At 45.0% G+C, this 21,116-nt stretch overlaps 1 protein-coding gene across 3 annotated transcripts in view; it reads right to left on the reverse strand.

Annotated features, from left to right (window-relative positions):
• LOC140393004 (protein bicaudal C homolog 1-like) overlaps positions 1–21,116 on the reverse strand; it is a 398,646-nt gene that overhangs the window by 22,138 nt on the left and 355,392 nt on the right. For all 3 annotated transcript variants that reach the window (XM_072478914.1, XM_072478916.1, XM_072478915.1), the window contains 5 exons: positions 18,727–18,883; positions 16,634–16,799; positions 14,549–14,588; positions 13,055–13,209; positions 8,095–8,239 (listed from right to left, as the gene is read on the reverse strand). In XM_072478914.1, the coding sequence (XP_072335015.1) occupies positions 8,095–8,239; positions 13,055–13,209; positions 14,549–14,588; positions 16,634–16,799; positions 18,727–18,883 (663 nt within the window). The remainder of the gene's footprint in view (positions 1–8,094; positions 8,240–13,054; positions 13,210–14,548; positions 14,589–16,633; positions 16,800–18,726; positions 18,884–21,116) is intronic.

The following is a 21,116-nucleotide window of genomic DNA, read 5'->3' on the forward strand; positions in this document are numbered from 1 at the left end:
AAACTCGAGGAATGAAAAATTGGTCTACCTCAGTCTCTTGGGAATGACTAGCAAGTTGGAAATTCTCTTTAGGAATATGGTAGTGGCTAAGCAATAAAAGACCAAGGCCCATCTAATTTGTTCATACTATGCTGTCTATCGCAGGTTTCACGATAGATGTGGATGAATCATAGCAAATAATATATCAACTTTTTCTCTTCTTTCCCAGGACATGAATGTCACTGGCTGGGCTAACATTTGTTTTCCATCCTTAATTGCCTTTGAACAGAGTGGCTTGCTGGGTCATTTCAGAGGGTAGTTAAGAGTCAAACACATTGCTGTGGGTCTGGAGTCACATGTAGGCCAGACCAGATAGGGACTGCAGATTCTCTTCCCTATAAAAGGACATTAAAGGAGGTGCTGGAGGTATTAAAGCACACCAAGATAGATAAATCCCCAGGACGTGATTAAATATATCCCAGGACATTGTGGGAGGCTAGGGAGGAAATTACCAGCCCCCTAGCTGAGATATTTGAATCATTGACAGCCATAGCAGAGTGTCTGAAGATTGGAGGGTTGCAAATTTTGTGCCCTTGTTTAAGAAGGGCTGTAGGGATAAGCCTGGGAACTACAGACCGGTTAGCCTTACTTCTGTAGTGGGTAAGTTGTTAGAAGGTATTCTGAAGGACAGGATCTACAGGCATTTAGACAGGCAAGGGCTAATTAGGGAAAGTCATCATGAGGGGAAGGTCATGTCTCACGAACTTGATTGAGTTTTTTGAAGGGGTAACCAAGAAGTTGGATGAGGGCCGTGCAGTCGACGTTGTCTACATGGACTTCAGCAAGGCCTTTGACAAGGCACCATATGGTAGGTTGTTGCAAAAGGTTAAATCTCATGGAATCCAACTGTGGCACTGAGGACCCGGGTTCGAATCCCGGCCCTGGGTTACTGTCCGTGTGGAGTTTGCACATTCCCCCCCATGGCTGCGTGGGTTTCACTCCCACAACCCAAAGATGTGCAGGTTAGGGGGATTGGCCACACTAAATTGCCCCTTAATTGGAGAAAAAATAATTGGGTATTCTAAATTTATTTTTAAAAATCTCATGGAATCCAGGGTGAGGTAGCCAATTGGATACAAAATTGGCTTGGCGACAGAAGACAAAGGGTGGTTGTGGTGGGTTGTTTTTCAAACTGGAGGCCTGTGACCAGCAGTGAGCTTCAGAGATCAGTGCTGGGTCCACTGATATTTGTTATATATATATATTAATGATTTGGATGAAAATGTAGGAGGCATGGTTAGTAAGTTTGCAGATGACACTAAGACTGGTGGCATAGTGGACAGTGAAGAAGGTGATACAAGATTGCAACAGGATCTTGACCAATTGGGCCAGTGGGCTGATGAATGGCAGATGGAGTTTAATTTGGATAAATATGAGGTGATGCATTTTGGTAGATCAAATCAGGGCAGGACCTACTCAGTTAATGGTAGCGAGTTGGGGAGAGTTACAGAACAAAGAGATCTAGGGGTACAGGTTCATAGCTCCTGGAAGGTGGAGTCGCAGGTGGACAGGGTGGTGGAAAGCATTCAGCAAGGTAGGTTTTATCGGTCAGATTATTGAATACAGGAGTTGGGACGTCTTGTTGAAGTTGTACAAGACATTGTAAGACCACATATGGAATACTGTGTTCAGTTCTGGTCACACTATTATAGGAAGGATATTGTTAAACTAGAAAGAGTGCAGATGAGATTTACGAGGATGTTACCAGGACTTGATGGTCTGAGATATAAGGAGAGGCTGGGACTTTTTTTCCCTGGAGCGTAGGAGACTTAGGGATGATCTTATAGACGTCTATAAAATAATGAGGAGCAAAGATATGGTAGATAGTCAACATCTTTTTCCAAAGGTAGAGGAGTCTAGAACTAAGAGGGCAGAGGTTTTAGGTGAGAGGAGGCAGATACAAAAGAGATCAGAGGAGACATTTTTTCACACAGAGAGTAGTGAGCATCTGGAACAAGCTGCCAGAGGCAGTGGTAGAGGCGGGTACAATTTTTCCCTTTAAAAAACAGTTAGACAGTTACATGGGCAGGGTGGGTATAGAGGGATATGGGCCACATGCGGGCAAGTGGGACTAGCTTAGTGATAGAAACTGGGTGGCATGGACAAGCTGGGCCAAAGGACCTGTTTCCATGCTGTAAACGTCTATGACTCTATTAGTGAACCAGATGGGTTTTAATGACAGTCGATGATTGTCAGACTAACTTTCAATTCCAGATTTATTTATCAAGTGAATTTAAATTCCACCAGCTGCCATGGTGGGATTTTAACCTATGTCCGCTGACATTACCACCATGTCACTGCGTCTCCAAATTACTCTACAATGACCTCAAGTATAACACAAGGAAAACTACCATTGGTGGGGTGTTTAACGCTCCAAAGTCACCTGTTTCTCTTAACCAAGCTACACTCACCATTTTGCTATCAGCCCATTTTGTAGGCAAAGACTAACTTTATCCAGTGTCTCTTGGGAATTGTGCAAATTCCTTAGTTCGACGTGATCTGGGCTCAAATCAAAGTTACACCAATTCAAAAACATATTTGTGTCCTCTGGAGAGTGGGGCTGAGCAAAAAACAGAAAAGAAAATCGCAATCCACAGCAAAGTAATTTCCCTCAAATTCGCACGAGGTGAGGACAAGTTAGTTAGTCTCGCTCAGAGAGAGTTTAACAACTGTTTGCGATTGTCTCTTCCTAATACAGTAACAGCTCCTCATGAGACTGTTTTAATGCACACAGGCTTTACTTCCTTGTTTGATACAATGGCTACTGACGGTATAGATTATCAGCCTGGTGGTAATAGAAATATGTTGCTACTGGTGTTCCGTCACAACAGGATAGTGGTGGGAAACTAAAGGCAGGGCAAGAGAAACATAACGTAAACAGTGGGGTAAAAATAACAAACACCTCCCACACTGCGTCCACTCCCACATGCACGGGAGGAAAACCAATTTAGCAGTGAATTGCTTTTCAGCACAAATAATTACGTTCAGCATTCGGAGATCACACTAGTACGTTCAGCATTCGGAGATCACACTAGTATGTTCAGCATTCGGAGATCACACTAGGCATAACATGGATTCAGTCAAGGGAAGGGTAGTCAATTCGTTTTGTTCATTGTGATACAGCAACAGCATTCAAACATGATTTAATGGAAGTAACTGATAGCTTATCCAGTTGGAATTGATGAAAGGACAGACTCACAGCGAGGGTCATCTGCTAAAAACATACTTAGCAATTGCTTTACTGCTGTAAACACGAGTATTAGGAAATTATGGCTTTGACTATATCCTACACTCCAGTACTGCCAGGCATGATCTGGAATTCACTGCCTCAAAGGATGGTTGAGGCAGGAACTCTCACCACATTTTTTTTATTTCTTTCATGGGATGTGGGTGTCACTAGCAAGGCCAGCATTTGTTGCCTATCCCTAATTGCCCTGAACTAGGAGGCAGTTAGGAGTCATAGAAACATAGAAAATAGGAGCAGGAGGAGATCATTCGGCCCTTAGAGTGTGTTCCGCCATTCAATATGATCATAGCTGACCATCCAACTCAATAGCCTAATCCACTGTTCCCCCCATATCCTTTTATCCCTTTTGCCCAAAGTGCTATATCTAACTGCCTCTAGAAAACATACAATATTTTGGCCTCAACTACTTCTTGTAGTTGAGGTAACGAATTTCACAAGCTCACCACTCTTTGGATGAAGAAATGTTTCCTCATCTCTGTCCTAAATGGTCTGCCCTGTATCATCTGACTGTGATCCATGGTTCTGGACATACCCAACATCAGGGCCTTCCTACATCAACTCTGTCTAGTCCTGTTAAAATGTTATAGGTTGCGTATGAGATCCCCCCATATTCGGTAGCACAGTGGTTAGCGCTGTTGCTTCACAGCGGCAGGGTCCCGGGTTCGATTCTCGCTTGGGTCACCATCTGTGCGGAGTCTGCATGTTCTCCCCATGTCTGAGTGGGTTTCCTCCGGGTGCTCCGGTTTCCTCCCACAAGTCTCGAAAGACGTGCTTGTTAGGTGAATTGGACATTCTGAATTCTCCGTGTGTGTGTGCCTGAACAGGCGCTGGAGTGTGGCGACTAAGGGATTTTCACAGTAACTTCATTGCAGTGTTAATGCAAGCCTACTTGTGACAATAATAAAGATTATTATTACTCTTCTGAACTCCAGCGAATATAATACTAACTGACTCAATCAATCATAATTTGTCAGTCCCACAATCCCAGGAATCAGTCTGGTAAAATTTTGCTGCATTCCTGCTAGCACAAGAACTTCATTTCTCAGCTAAGGAGACCAAAACTGCACACAATATTCAAGGTATGGACTCAACAATTCCCTGTATAATTGCAGCAAGACATCCCTGCTCCTGTGATCTAATCCTCTCACAATGAAGGCCAGCATACCATTTGTCTTCTTTACTGTCTACTGTACCTGCATGCTTACCTTCAGTGACTATTGTATGAGGACACCCAGGTCTGATTGCACATTTTAGCACAGGGCTAAATCGCTGGCTTTGAAAGCAGACCGTGGCAGGCCAGCAGCACGGTTCGATTCCCGTAACAGCCTCCCCAAACAGGCGCCGGAATGTGGCGACTAGGGGCTTTTCACAGTAACTTCATTTGAAGCCTACTTGTGACAATAAGCAAATTTTTCATTTCATTTTCATTTTTCATTTCATTCCTAATTTATGGCCATTCAGATAATAGTCTGCCATCTTGTTTTTGCTACCAAAGTGGATAATCTCGCAATAATATCTCAAAGTGGATATCCAAATTATACTGCATCTGCCATTCATTTGCCCACTCACTTAACTTGCCCAAATCAAACCAAAGGATCTCTGCATCCTCCTCATAGCTCACCCTCCCACCAAACGTGGTGTCATCTGTCAATTTGAAGATATTACATTTTGTTCCCTCATCTAAATTATTCATATATATTGTGAATAGTTGGAGCCCTAGCACAGATCGCTGCGGTACCCCATTAGTCACTGCCTGCCAATTTGAAAAAGGCCCATTAATTCCTAGTCTTTGTTTCCTGTCTGCCAACCAGTTTTTTATCCTACCCCTAATCCCAAGTGCTTTAAACACATTTCTGTGGGTCTGGAGTTACATGTAGGCCAGACCTTGTAAGGGTGGCAGATATCCTTTTCTAAAGGACCTTAGCGAATCAGATGGGATTTTTTAATCTAAAACAATGGTTTTGGGGTTGGCACTAAACTTTTAATTCCAGAGTTTTATTGAAATTCAAATTTCACCAGCTGCCATGGTGGGATTTGAACCTAGGTTCCTACAGCATGACCCTGGGTCTCTGGATCACTAGCCCAGTGGCAAGATTAATACACCATCACCTCCCCTTACGCACTGTCCGCCCTCAAATAGTGTATGGATGTTCACTCAAAGAGCTGCGGCCTGCAAGGTTATGTACCAAGTACAGGAAAGATGGGATTCGACTGGCAGCTTTTCATCAACTGGCAGGGACATGATGGGCTGGCCAGCCTCCTCATGTGGCATACATTTTCCATGGTTTCTATAACAGGAAGGCCATTCGGTGGGGTGCCAGAAGAAAACTGTATCCAGGATCGAGATGCAAATACATCTGACCCCAAGGCATAAAATTGTTTTGTTCCTCAGGACCGTCTGTCTTCACAGCCCAGAAATTAACGTCCACCCCCAAATGAAAGTTTTATATACACAGCACAGAGAGCAAATGAGGGAAGTACCCCATCAATAGTGGTTACAATCAACTTTAATGACATTAACGGATACAAATAAAGATGTCCTGATAAAATACCCCATTTGCTTCCTTTTAACTTTTCAAAACTTGCCCCCCCCCCCCCCCCCCCCCCCCGGGGTCAGTTCAGCCAAGATCAGGAAATGAGAATTCCACTGAATTCTAAAGATGTAAACATTTCAACATGTTTTATACTGGGAGAGGAGCTGGAATTTTATTTTTTAAGTTCGCTTGAGGCCCCACATTCAAACAGACCACATGCCAGAACAATTTTTTTCTCTAAGAACTGTTTGACTGTTTAGGTTACAGGGCTATTATAATATATCTTTCACACTATTTCAGTGTCTCCCCATCTTTATTCTGCGGTCCTTTTTTAAGCGGGTCAACAGAGTGATCACCGGCTTCATCTGGGCTGGCAAGACCCCGCGAGTAAGGAAGGTCATGGTTGAGCGGAGCCGGGGAGAGGGCAGGCTGGCGCTGCCAAATTTTAGCAACTATTACTGGGCGGCTAATACAGCCATGATCAGGAAGTGGGTGGTGGGGGAGGGTTCGTCATGGGAGCGTATGGAGGCGGCTTCATGTAAGGGGGCGTTGGTAACTGCGCCTCTGCCGTTCCACCAGTCCAGTGGTGGTGGCGGCGCTGAGAGTTTGAGGCCAGTGGAGGTGGCATGTGGGAGCAGTGGGAGCATCGGTCTGGGCCCCTGACTGTGATAATCACCGGTTTGCCCCAGGGAGTATGGATGGGGGGTTCCGGTTATGGCGGAGAGCGGGGATTAAGAGGATGGGGGATATGTTCATAGAGGGGAGCTTTCCGAGTATGAGGGCGTTGGAGGAAAAGTTTGGACTGGCGAGGGAAAACATCTGCAGGTGCGGGACTTCCTTCGTAAACAGGTGTCGACCTTCCCACTCCTACCGCTACGGGGGATTCAGGACACGGTAGTTTCCAGAGGGTGGGTAGGAGAAGGGAGCGTCTCGGACATTTATAAAGTGCTTATGGGGTCGGAGGCGACGCAGACCGAGGCGCTGAAGCACAAGTGAGAGGAGGAGCTGGGAGGTGAAATAAATGATGGTCTATGGGCGGACGCGTTGAGTAGAGTCAACGCATCCGCAACATGTGCCAGGCTCAGCCTGATAGATTTTAAGGTTCACCGGGCTCACATGACAGTGGCCCAGATGAGCAGATTCTTTGGAGTGGAGGACAGGTGCACATAATGTGCGGGAGGACCAGCGAACCATGTCCACATGTTTTGGACATGTCCAAAGCTTAGGGGATTTTGGCAGGGGTTTGCGGACATCATGTCCACGGTGTTAGAAACAAGGGTGGCACTGAGTCCAGAGGTGGCGATTTTCGGGGTGTCAGAAAACCCGGGAATCCAGGAGGAGAAAGAGGCAGACGTTCTGGCCTTTGCTTCCCTGGTAGCCCGGAGACGGATACTATTAGCATGGAGGGACTCAAAGCCCCTGAAGTCGGAGCCCTGGCTATCGGACATGGCTAGCTTTCTCTGTTTGGAGAGGCCTTGAGAGGGTCACTGTTAGGGTTCACCCGGAGGTGGCAACCGTTCGTCGACTTCTTTGTGGGAAATCAATCGTCAGCAGACGGGGGGGGGGGGGGGGGGGGGGGGGGGGGGGGGAGTAGTTTAGATTAGAGTCAGGGGTCAATAAGGGTGGGATCTGTATGAGAGGTAAATGGCTTTTGCACTATGTTTATGGTATCATGTATATTGTTTATTTTGTTGCTGTTACTATACCAAAAATACCTCAATAAAATGTTTATTAAATATATATATATATATCTTTCACACAAAGGATAGTGGAAATCCATTACTCTATCCCCCAGAACGACTTGGCTTATAAGATCAATTAGCATTTTCATGGCTGAAATCAAGAGATATCTGTTCAATAAAGTGCTCAAGGGATTGGGAGAAAGAGCAAAAACCTTCAGTTGTGGTACAAATCAGCCACAATCTAAAAGAATGATGGAACAGGTTGGAGGGGCTGAATGGCCTACTCCTGTGTCGATAATAGGCTGGTTATGGGCTCACAGTTGAAGCAGCGATTTCTTCTTGCAGAGAGCAGCAAGTTAGGTGCAAGAGGAAGAAAGTTAAACTGTAGGGCAAGGATTCTGTTCTATTATAATGCATTGACTCCACCTTTATTGTCTAGTCCACGCTCTTCCACAAAATCATTTTATCAAAAGTCATCCAATCCCTTGACTATTAATACAACAAGTAGCAAATACATTCATTGCTGTCTCTTCAATATTACAGCACATTCTAAAGTGGAAGTCCCTCTGCCACAATACCTGGAAATGCTTACATGGGTTATTTTTTTGCTTAGGGCCGTTGATGGAAGTTGGGAATTCAGTGTGGGAACCATTCCGATCTCTCCAGTTATCAGAATCATTGCTGCCCCCGATGCACTCCCGACTGTTTGACCGTGATAGCGACACTGGCGATGATGACTGCAAGGCAAGATCATGATTAGATGGCACTCAATGTTTCTCTTAACAATGCGTGAAGACTTTGGTGAACTTTTAAGTGCGGCAGAACGCTACCCAAACAGAGCTAAGCTTTGTCAATTGATAACCTGAATGAATCACTCCCTGTCCTTCAGACAGTGTCCAATCATCGATTGCACTGCATTTTTCCCTTCCTAAAGAATGAGTTGTAGATCTTCCAAGCTGTGCCTCAGTTGAGAGTTACAACAATCTGGCTGGTCTGGATTCCCTTCCTGAAACAGCAGCAGCAGATTGTCAAGCAGCCATTTTCCATTCAACCTCAAAGACCAAAAACCATTCAGCAAGGGAAGCCAGCCTTGGTAGGAGATGCTGATGGGTTTAAGGTGAAGACAGTGGGAAGTAGACACTTGTGAGGAGCACAAACGCTGCCACAGAACAGTTGGGCCAAACAGATCTCACAGCACAGAAGCAGGCTATGCAATTCTCTGCATTTAGCTGCTTGCAGCCTACATTCAGCAATCCAGGCTCCAGGTACAGACGCCTCGTGGTCAGCCTATAATCATCATACAGCCCAGTTGAGATTGGCAGCACTTTGCTCAGTCACAGATTGGCTGTGAAGGCTTGCAACTGTGTGAGGTTTGCTTATTTCCTGGAACTGATATTGCAATCCTGATCTGACCCCAACTGTAAGTCTGTGAGGTAAGGACACCTCGCTCCAGGAGTAGGGGCATGGTATATTAAACAAGCTTTATTATTAACACAGCATTAGAATAGCTTAAACATCACACAAGAAAGTAGCTTGCAATTATCCCTTAAACAATGAAAATCAATGGAGTGAATGCATTAACCCTTAACTGCTATCTTTATTTCCACTCAAACAAAAATATCACCTCAGGTCCCAATTCACTTTTAAATACAGTTAGCACTCAGGAATACTTGCTGTACAGAAATGTCTTTTGAGACTGTTTGAAAAGATCGATCCGAACCCTGGGTGAACAATGTAGAATTGCTGGCTGTATTTCTTCAGGAACTTCTCAGCTTGCCTTCCAGCCACAGGCTAGAACGCTCTGAAAACTCTTAAAACCAGACTGCTTCAACCTCTGGCTTCTCCCATTAACTATAGCATCCCATTGAACTGAACACAATGTCTCCAATTAACTACTCTTAATATCAACAAAAGTCCATCAGATCAAACTTTTATGATGCTTTAATTGCACCTGTGGCTCCCAAAAAGCTTAGCTGTCTTTTAAAGCAGGATTGTTTAAAAACACGACTGAAGTAGTTATACACACATTAACCCAGGCTTTTCATCCTTATTGCACCAATACATATAATACAATATATCTGAAATTCTTACGTTCATCACACTGACCCAACAATACAGCCCATCACAGCCATGTCCGGCTCACTGGTGGCTGGGTTGGAAGGTGAAAGAACCATCTGCGATTACCTAAGCAATGAATTGCAACCATTGCTATAAGGCTGCTGTGAGGAGGGAGCATTGTGGGGTAGAAGACAAGGAGAGAACAAAGTAGGGAGAGAGGACAGTGATGGAGAACAGCAGCGGAAGGAACAAAAGAGGCGAAGGTGATCATTTCAGAGGTAAAGAGGATGAAGGTGGGTGGGAATAAGTGAGAGAGAATGGGATGCATGAGAGAGAGAGAGCGTGAAAAGAGGGATGATCGTGGAAGAAAGATATTTCAGATGCAAGGGGAGCCAGATGTAGATAGAGAGAGAATTGATGAAGTGGAAAGGACAATTAGTTGGGTAGAAGAAATCAGGTGGCACGAGGAATCTGAATGGAATTACAGACTAAATGGAGCCACAAAAAAGGAAGAAACAACAAAAGAAATGGAAAAGGACATTGTTTCATGGAAGTGATTTAGAAAATAAATATTTGTTTATGGGATGTGTTTACTGCATCAGCATTTCTTGCCCATCTCTAACTGCCCTCCATTTCAGAGGACTTTTGAGAATCAACCACATTGCTGTGGATCTGGAGTCACATATAGGACAGACCAGGGCGTGGGCCTGCAGATTTCCTTCCCTAAAGGGTACTAGTGAACCAGATGGGTTTTTATGATCATCAACAATGGTTTCATGGTTATCATTAGACTTTTAATTCCAGATTTGTATTGAATTCAAATGTCACCATCTGCCGTGGTGGGATGTGAACCTGGGTCCCCAGATCTTGCCCTGGAGCCTCTGGATTACTAGTCCGGTGACAATACCACTATGCCACCACCTTCCGTATTTCTCAAACGGCTTGTGTCAAGAATACTACTATCACGACACCCTGGGCTAGTGTGCAGTCAATTCCAGCCTCACATACACCAGAATCCCAACCCAAGTGAATTAACCAATAATTCGTATAAGGTTTGCAGAATCTTTAGCCCCTGGACTGTTCAATAAGTTACAACCACCAGGTTTACAGATTGAACACAGTAACTGTTTATGTATAACAGGAACAAAGTTGAAATATGCAATAATTATAATGGACTAACTGTCAGCTAATCTGCCACCTCCTTTTACCATCCCACCCTCTACCCAAACACACACAAGACGGACAAACATAGAGGGAGGGGAAGGGGTAAAAATAAGAGGGATTAAGATGAAAAGAGAGAGATGAGTATCCCTGTTTCTGATGTTGAGATTGTTGCAGCTGGTTGCCTCTCCAGAACGTGGAATGATTGAAGCCACCTGGTTGGATTGTTAATGAGGATCTTCTGGTGGTAACATTCAGTCAGAACTTCCAGGCTGTAGGATTCCCTCTGGGGAGTCACTTTAACTGTTATTAACCTGGGCCTTCACTCAGAGGATGTGACTCAGGCCTGTTTAATTCTTACTTGTTTCCAATTCCCCCAAAATGACCAAGAGACTTACTGAGATAAGAACAGAGCTCCTCACACAAGATTTATAAAATGGTTTTAAAATAACTGACTCTGCCTGCAGTTAGTGGTTGGGCTGAATCTCCCTGCAGTTCAATCTGGCTGTGGAGAGAAAAAGGTCTTTACTTTGGATCTTCAGAATAAATTCATTAGATGAGTGAGAGAGAGAGAGAGAGAGAGAGAGATCAGGGCCGGGATTCTCCCCTACCCGGCGGGGCGGGGGATTCTCCCCTACCCGGCGGGGCGGGGGAATCCAGCATAATGGAGTGGCGGGAACCACTCCGGCATCGCGCCGCCCCAAAGGTGCGGAATTTCGGCGCCACGCTGCCGGCGCCGAAAGGACTTCATCGGGCAACGCATGCGCGGGAGCGTCAGCGGCCACTCACGGCATCCCCGCGCATGCACAGTGGAGGGGGTCTCTTCCGCCTCCGCCATAGTAAAGACTATGGCGAAGGCGGAAGAAAAAGAGTGCCCCCACGGCACAGGCCCGCTCGCCGATCGGTGGGCCCCGATCGCGGGCCAGGCCAACGTGGGGGCACCCCCCGGGGCCAGATCGCCCCGCGCCCCCCCCCCCAGGACCCCGGAGCTCGCCCGCGCCGTCTGCTTCCGCCGGTAAGGTAGGTGGTTCAATCCACGCCGGCTGGCAAGGGTTGACAGCGGCGCGACTTCGGCCCATCGTGGGCGGAGAATCGCCGGGGGGAGCCCGCCGACCGGCGCGATTCCCGCCCCTGCCGATTCTCTGGTAGGGGAGAATTCGGGACACAGCAGGGGCGAGATTCACGCCAGCCCCCGGCGATTCTCCGACCCGGCGGGGGGGTCGGAGAATCGCTCCCCTGGACTATAATCCTACAGCTTCTGACCAAAACAAAAGTAAAACCTGGTCTCCCTAATGAACATTCCAGAGACAGCAGAACCAACCACTGCCTTGTCCTCAAGAAGAACCCGACTCTTGGGAATAGCTCATTGGCCACCAGCCAAGCCAGTCTGTCCGGGTCTTCACTGATGTCAGACCAAACAGCCCATCCTGTTGGAGTTTCCTGTGTTTAAATTAAAGGCAATCTGCTTGGTCTTAAAGGCATTAACCACCCATGGGCAGAAAATGGCAATAGCAAGTTAACAGAAATTAAAAAGAGGAAAGGGGAATAGACAGGGATTAAACAGGAGGATCCTTACACGACTATTATTTAAGGATGGTGATGAGGTTTAGAAGAAAGTTATCTTTTGTGACTTTGCACTTTAGCCAACGAATCGTTTTATACATTTTAGTGAAATAAAAACTATTCTTTTAGTCTTTTGCTGAGGCACTGCCTTATCAATACAGTCAAGAGTTCAGTTTAGAGGTTAACCAAGTATGACTGAATCATCTTTTCAGTGCAACTTCTCTGTGTACTTCAGAGCTGAACATGCTTGACTTGCTGAAAGACAATCTCGGTTCCAGACCAGAAACTTAAAAAGGAATCTGCTAACAGCTATACACAGAGAGTAATTGGTAACATGTGGCTGGGTCTCTGCCTGAAACTGGGTATTCATCATTCTTTCCTGGATTTTGCCATTGTTTATACAGCAAGAAGCTTTCTGCATGGCTTTCAAAGCTGCGGGATTCAGCACTTCTCCATTCGAGCATCCAGCCAGACCTTACAGCCAAGTGAAATATGAAGCCTGATATAGATAAATCACCGTTTTCAAAATAAAGTAATCATTAGCTTTGGACGGATGGCAAATATTTTTGTGCCTGACATCTTGGTTAAATCGGAGTGAAAAGGAATTACATATCATTGGTATTGAAAATATGATGTGACAAAAAAATCTTCAGCCACATTGCTGGCTGCACATTTACCTCCCAAGCTAAAACAACAGTCAGCGGCTGCGTAAATGGGCTCCACTTGTAAAAAAGGACAAAAACTGCAGAGCATTGGAAATCTTTAATTACCTCATATGTAGTTGACATAGTTGGTTTGTAGGACATATGATTGGTACGTCTTAGCTCCTTGATCGTTTCTGCAGGCATCGACTTGGAGAACCCAAGGCCACTCCATGTATTTGTTGGGGTCCTTACTTCAGTCACCACTGGCTTCTTCAGCATGGCTTTGTCAAGAAGAGAGTTAAAACAATGATATTCGGAAGGAGATGCTTCAATTCATCGTTACATGTTTCGTTTTGGCAGTGTAGCCTTTTTTATTCATTCAGGGGATGAGGGCACTATTGTTTAGGCCCAGTATTTATTCCCCATCCTTAATTGACCTTGAGAAGGTGGTGGTGAGCTGCCTTATTGAGCTGCTGCAGTGGATGTGGTGTGGTTTCAGCTACCGTGCTGCTAGGGAAGGAGGTCCAAGACTTAGACCCAACCATGCCGTACCAGGTCTCTTGAAACACGCGTTCTAAAGGATAGGCATACTGTTGCTGGGTCAAAATCCTGGAACCAGAAGTATTGTGGAAGCACTTTTAACACAGAGCCTACAGTGGTTCAACAAGAAGACAGCCTACCATCATCACTACCTCAAGGGCAACCAGGGATGGGCAATAATTCTTGCCTCACTGACGACATCTACATCCCAGGAATAAATTCTTATAAAAATCAGTATGCTAAATATTATTTTTATAAATATTGCTTTTAACAGCTTATATTAAAATGGAATTGCTCAAGGACATTGAATAAAAGCGTTTGCCCAAATCATGAACTTGTGACTCATTAACCAAATGCAGATGAGGATCATATTTCTGAACTGGTTAGTTTTGCTCGTTCTCTTCCATTTGCACTGCTGTCAACTTTCCAGTACCATTTAAAATCTCTGACTGCTGGGGAAACTGTGCCCAAAATATCACTGAATATCTTGGCCAACTTTCAAATAAGTCTACAGGTGTCTTGCGGTTTTTTTTTCCTTCCCTCACTTCTGTTTAACAGAATTGGACTGCACTTTCTCAAGCATTCTGCCATGATATACCAAGGGAAGGAACATAAAGCACTCTTTCTGCCTCTCTCCTGATTTATATCCCTTTCTATCGCAACACAAGAGCTTCTTGCCCTATCTTTTGAGTGAAGCGCCACTTAAAGCATTTACGCAAGTTCTACGTAGGGATTCATCTGCTTTCAATACCCTTGGCATATGACTCAGGAACTGGGGAATGTGCATGGCCATACACCAGGTGTCGGTCATCACTATAGACCAGTGTAAAAATATAATGGCCTTAGCTGCTTATTAAAACTCAGTACCCTCCGCCCAGAAGCAAGAGCTTTAAATGTGCTGCCAACCTTTTAAACACACACTTAACAAAGACAATTCCGTATGGATGGTCTGTGTGTTGGAGGCAGACTCAGTAGTCTTTACAGGAACTCGTAGCAACCACTAAGCACCAGTTTGGAAGAATTGCTTTCTCAACTGTTGACAAAAAACAAGGATCAGAGGTCACTGTCACCACCACATACCTTTCGTTGCCAACAGCTTCTTCTGTTCATAGTCAAAGGTCTGAAAGTGATAAAGAGACACAATGGCTTAATAGCGCTCACTGAAATGTCACTCCAACATGACCATTTCTCCAGGGATAAACACTCTGACCATGCTTCATAGTTCTACCGAAGACGGGAACTGGGAGGAGCTGGATAACGTGATGTGGTGATTTTAAAGTTACCAAAATGCTCATTCAAAACCAACCAAATAAGGTTAAACAGCACAAACTAAAAATCTTGTGTAGCATTTCCACCCAATACAAATGTGAGAACTTGTTTGAAATATCTCTGCTTTGCTCAAACAAAATGATCTTTCAGCTTTAAATGGGAGTCTTGGGTATATACATAGTTGGGTGTTTCTGCAGTTTTGCCAGATCGGAGGGAACAGTCTTATGCAACTTCACGTTACCAAGAAATATTAAGATTCTAGCACAAGCAAATTTTCTCACAAACCAATTCATCAAAACTGATTTTAAAAATGTAATCTTCAATATTAAATCCCAGTTCACCACTTTCAATGTGGGTAGGGTATAAAATAACACCCAAGTAATGCTGCACACCCACAGGCTGAACCCAAGCAACACGATTGTGTTTTGAAGACAGGCGAAAAAAGAAAGGACGTGCATTTTCATATTCATGTTCTCAGGATGTCCCAAAGTACTGTTATAATGCAAGAAACACAGCAGCTAATTCGCACATTGAATAGAATTTCTACAGTGCAGAAGGAGGCCATTGAGCCCATTGAGTCTGCACCGACCCTTAGAAAGAGCCCCGGCCCTATCCCTGTAACCTTTGGACACTAAGGGGCAATTTAACATGGCCAATCCACCTAACCTCTGGACTATGGGAGGAAACCGAAGTACACGGAGTGAACCCACACAGACACAGGGAGAAAGTGCATACTCCACACAGACAATCACCTGAGGCAGGAATTGAACCTGGGCCCCTGGCGCTGTGTGGCAGCAGTGCTAACCACTGTGCCACCGTGCCATCCCCCCGTCAAGGTCCAACAAACAGCCATTTGATAATAAAAAGGTAATCGCTTTTGTTGAAATTGGTTCAGGGATAAATATTGGCAGGACACCGGGGACATCTCCCCAGCTCAAAATAGTGCCCCAGGATCAGCTTGAACGGAGCTGGGTTTAAACACCATCCAAAAGATGGCATTGCAGCACTCCCTCAGTACCGCTCTGGCATATCAGGCTGGTTTTGTGCTCAAGTCTCTGGACTAGAACTCAAAGTCACAATCTTCTGAGAGAGAGGCAAGCGTTGTCTGCCGAGCCACAGCTGATACCTTCTATTTTTTTTCTTTTTACTTAGTCCTTACCACTACACGTGGACCTCCCTTTGCAGGTGGCCTGGACAGTGAACACCAACGTAACAGTATGTGACGTGGTCCAAATTCAGTGTAGGAAGTAAAAGGGGACATAATGGTGCAGTGGCAATGTCACTGAATGAGTAATCCAGAGGCCCAAGTTAATTTCCTGGTGGCAGGGTTTCCAATTCCACCACGGCAGCCGGTGGATTTTAAAATCAATTATTAAACCTGGAATATAAAGCTAGTTTCAGTCGAGACGACCATGAAACTATCATCAATTGATGCAAAAAAAACCCCATCTGGTTCACTTAATGTCCTTTAGGTAAATCCTCACCCGGTCTGGCCTATATGTGATTCCAGATCCACAGCATTGACTCTTAAATGGCCTTTGAAGTTGCTCAATCATGTTTGTGACCAGGACCAATTGTAAGACCCTAACTGCCGCCTTGGGCTGAAGTTAACTAACTGAACAAAGAATAGGGAATGAACTCTGAACTTGCCTAGTGCTTAGGGCAGGGCGATTAGCCAGCGAGCCACCAGAGGCATACCCCTTAGCTTGGTTACGAGCTTCAAATCACACTAACCTTGAACAATGGCAGATAATCAAGCTGAAACCTAAACACAGTTCTCTCAAATCTTTAGTAAACACGCTTTTTCCCACAGATGCACATGGGCCACATTGATTGAAATCGAGTGCCTCGTTATATTTTTTATTTTGTAAGATGCACACCCATCAGTGGCACTACCTGGATATTTGCATATGCTGACTGAGGAGCAAGTCGCAATCGCTCGGAGTTCTGTTGGGCAGCAGCAGCTCTTTCTGCTGCCCGCTCGCTCCCAGGGGCCCGCTTATCGGTGGTGCTGCCCTCGTTGGCACTGGAGTCAGAATCTGACAGCAGTCTGTCCGAGGTACTACAAGGCAAAAATCATCCATCAGAATTAGTTTCTTGCAAGGAGTTAATTTTCTATGTTTACATTCACCTTAGCAAACATGGAAGCTACAGCAGAGGAACAGGTCATTCAGCTCAACTGGTCTATGTTGGAGTTTATGTTCCGCATGAACCTCCTCCCACCCCTCTTCATCTTGCGCTCTCACAATATATACTCCTATCCCTTTCTCCCTCATGGGTTTAGCTAGCTTCCCCTTAAAAGCTTCCATACTATTCACCTCAACCACTCCTTGTGAGACCAAGCTCCATATTCTAACCACCTTGGGTGAAAAGTCTTTGTCCTGTATTCGATATTGATTTTGTTAGCTTTGATTTCCACCCAAACCCCCTACCATCCAACCCACTTAGGAGCAGTTAACAATAAAATTAAAAATCACAGAATTGTTATGGTGCTGAAGGAGGCTATTTGACCCATTGTTTCTGCACCAGCTGTCCAATTGAGCATTGTGGCATTGTGGCTTAGTGCCATTCTCCTGCCTTTAGCCCGTACCTTCTTGCACATTCTTTCTAGTAAAATAATCATCCATTGTCCTCTTGAATGGCGAAAGTTTTTCCTTAGTTAATTATCACTTCTTTAAAAAACATTTTTATTCAAGGCACTTTCAAATATACAAACAGAATCAGAAAAACAACCAAACAATTCAATAAACATACCCTACTCTCCCACCCCCCTCGCTGTTAATTATCACTGTTAATATATTTCCAATTCTCAATCTGGCTTAGACATTGCCTGGGAAAGAGGTGCAATGGCCCTTGAGGGAAGTGGGCCTGAGTCTTGTGCTGAGGAGTTTACCCCGTGCAGCACACTGTCTAACTATAGCACAGCGTGACCTGAAGGTGGATAGACGGCACTTCAGACCGGGTACAAATAGCTGTACAGTCGGCACATATAGGGTAACTGCATTAGTCAAATCTCACTTTAACCAACTGATTTCAAGTCAAGGATAGCACGTCACATTGACTGCTTTAGTGGGCTTAAGAAACAAAACATTTTGTGGAACCGAGTCAGTTATCTAAACCGCGGCACGTATTTTCCTTAAAGTTAACCCGCTTGGAACTCACCGACTGGCCTCTTGGGTAGCTGATCCAAAACCCGCCCCATAGTAAGGGATTGTCTGGGAGGATTGTCAATCTCCACTTGTTGGGTGTGGATCTTGAGACACTACGTCCTGCTCTTCCAACAATAAGTGGGGTGACTAAGGTAATGGGGGTGGGAGCAGGGGCGTGATTTGAACCCCCACAGTAATCTACTGGGATTGGTTTGGCACCTTCCCAATCCCAAAAACCAGCATTCCAAAACGGTTTTATCTAACTTTCAAATGCATTCCACTGCCCATCCTCCGGCTGCTGATTTAACTTAACTTCAAAGTGACATATTCGCAGAAAACGCACCGGTTCCTTCCCATGGGAAAATAATCAAAAACCCTGGAATGCGACAGGGCCCCATGTGAAATTATAACCAAGATCAGTCATGGAGTGAGGGGAATTTAGCTTGTAGCACTTTTTCCTATAACATAATAGAATTTACGTAAACACTTTCCCGATGAATCACTTTTAAATAAAACATAAAGCAGTTGGGAATTTCTCCAAATGTACTCTTCTTTAAAAAAAAATCTTCCATAATTTTAAATACCTGCATTAAATTTCCCCTCAACTCTCTCAGCTCTGAGGAGAACTTTCCTATTCTCTCCACATCACGACCCTCCCTGGGAAAATTCTGATAAATTTACCCTGCACCCTGTCTGTGGAATATATTGTAAATAATATATTTTCATGAACAGTAGAGAGCCATGCTCCCCAGCATAATGGCCAGTGAAAGACAGTGCTCAACTGACATCAAGTTGCAGAGTGCGGGTGCAGTATGCACCACAGTCTCCTAAAGTACTTACTGCCGATGGGTATTCTTCGTGCCCTGTAGCAACTCCAAGGTCTGTCGTTTTGCCACCGGGGTGGAGGAACTATTGAGCATCTGCTTCAATTCGCTGCTGTTGGCCGAGTGTGAAGGGCTTCTGGGCATGCCCACTTCCACAAAAGCATCGTTGGAACCTGAAAAACCAGCGGCAGAACCTTGAAGCCCAACCTCAAAACGACGTCACTCGTACCGCAGTCAACACAACGCAACAAAGAGAACGAAAACCATTTCAGCAAATGCTTCAGCTCTTGTGAATGTACGATGTGGAAATTTCAGAGTTACTGACATTAGTTTAATCAAGCAATGCAATCATTTTTCTTGAGTGCCGTTATTCCCATCAAGTCAATTAATCTTGAATGCAGGTGTGGCATTAGGGTAAAAAGAGTTGGGCAGGGGTGAGGAAAGGATTCCAGATTGACCGACTTGGCACAACACAGTCACCTCATTGTCCTATAATACTGGGTTTACATTCAGATCACACACAAAACTGCAATATACAATTGCAATTGGGAATTCAAAAATTCTATTTATAAATTATGTTTATCCAGTTTGGGCTAAATCCTGACATATTGGCCACCCCAGGCTGTCTCAAGGGTATATTTGCACTGCTGCCTCATAGTGCCAGAGACCCGGGTTCGATTCTGACCTTGGGTGACTGTCTGTGTGGAGTTTGTACATTTTCCCCGTGTCTGCATGGGTTTCCTCCGGGTGCTCCGGTTTCCAACCGCAGTCCAAAGGAGTGCAGGTTGGGTAAATTGGCCATGTTAAATTATCCCTTAGAGACTAGAGATGTGCAAGTTAGTTTATGGAATTGTATGGGGAGAGTCCCTCTTTCGGAGGAACGGTGAAGATCCAATGGGCCGAATGGCCACTTCTGCACAGTAGGGACTCTATGATTGCCACCCTAGGTGAACCTTCAGTCAACCCTCACACACACACACACACTCTGCACTCTTGGGAGTTGAAATGGAACTTCCAAAAGAGATCCTATGGAATCTTGTGCTGCAATGAGGAATTTGATATTTCTACCTTCAGCTTACGAGCCTTTTGTTTTTGGAGCTTTTCCTTGGCGATTTTCCTCTGCTTCTCCAGCTTTTCCTTATGTCAGAATGCTTCTTTAAATTTTTCTTTGGTCTTGCAGGATTTTAGTTTTTCGCTGCACTTCTTGTAAGGTTTTGGGTTTGTTCATTTGCTGTAATGTGTCGGTTATCATTCAGTAGGTCTTAGTTATCCTAGTTAATCATTACTTACAGTTAACTTACATAAAGCTGGAAAGACTTCACTATGTAGATGTTCAAACTCAAAGCCATCTCCACCTCATGAAGACAGATCACCCCTGGGCTCGATCCCGGTCAGTGCCAACCTGGCACCTGGGCTCTGCCAGCAGGAGTGCCAGGAGTGCCAGGGTACCATCCTGCCCAGAGCCCGACCACCCTGGTACATACAATGACCTCGGAGATCCCGCTGATGTTGTTACACCTGGGTCACTGTCTGTGTGGAGTCTGCATGTTCTCCCCGTGTATGCGTGGGCTTCCTCCGGGTGCTCCGGTTTCCTCCCACAAGTCCCGAAAGATGTGCTGTTCGGTAATTTGGACATTCTGAATTCTCCCTCTGTCTATCCGAACAGGCGCCAGAATGTGGCGACTGGGGTTTTTCACAGTTTCTTCATTGCAGTGTTAATGTAAGCCTACTTGTGACGATAAAGATTATTGTATTATTATAAGAGGACACACAGTTGCGCATCTTGGGCGAGGTCAAAGATCCTGGATTTTTACATCCTGGAATGCAGACATTTTGGTTAACGGCCATCTCACAAACTTTAAATTGGACTCGGGAACCAGTGTTATGTTTGTATTGGATAAAGAACCATGGCTGAGAGACCTCTGGCTCTGAACAACAGACTCATCACTCTATGGGACCTGAGGAATCCGACTTCTGATCATAGGAATGGTTCTGTAACCACTAAGGTATGGCAGCAAATAAACCTCAAAGCTGATTTTCATCGTCCATAACCAGACCTTTTCTCTCTTGAACAGAAATGCCCTGAATTGCCTTGAAACGGTAGAAGACGTCAAATCAACTACCGTCATAAATTATAAAGAACTGCAAGTTCCCAAGAGCTCCAACAAGCGGATCTGTCCATTTTCACCTCATGTGTTGGAAAACTCTCAACGGTCAGACCAAGCAACAACTCACATCATTGCCATGCTGCCTCCATTGGAGGATTGATAAGAAAGCAACAGCCAGAGACTCGATCTCCGACTCCGAGGGCTGTTGATGAGGTCAACGCTTCAACCGCACAGCAAACGCTGCAACTCCGGCTTGCATGACAGTGCCGCAGACAGTACTGGAACCAGGTTTCAGCTG

This window comes from Scyliorhinus torazame, chromosome 16 (assembly GCF_047496885.1).
Source record: "Scyliorhinus torazame isolate Kashiwa2021f chromosome 16, sScyTor2.1, whole genome shotgun sequence".
NCBI lineage: Eukaryota > Metazoa > Chordata > Chondrichthyes > Carcharhiniformes > Scyliorhinidae > Scyliorhinus > Scyliorhinus torazame.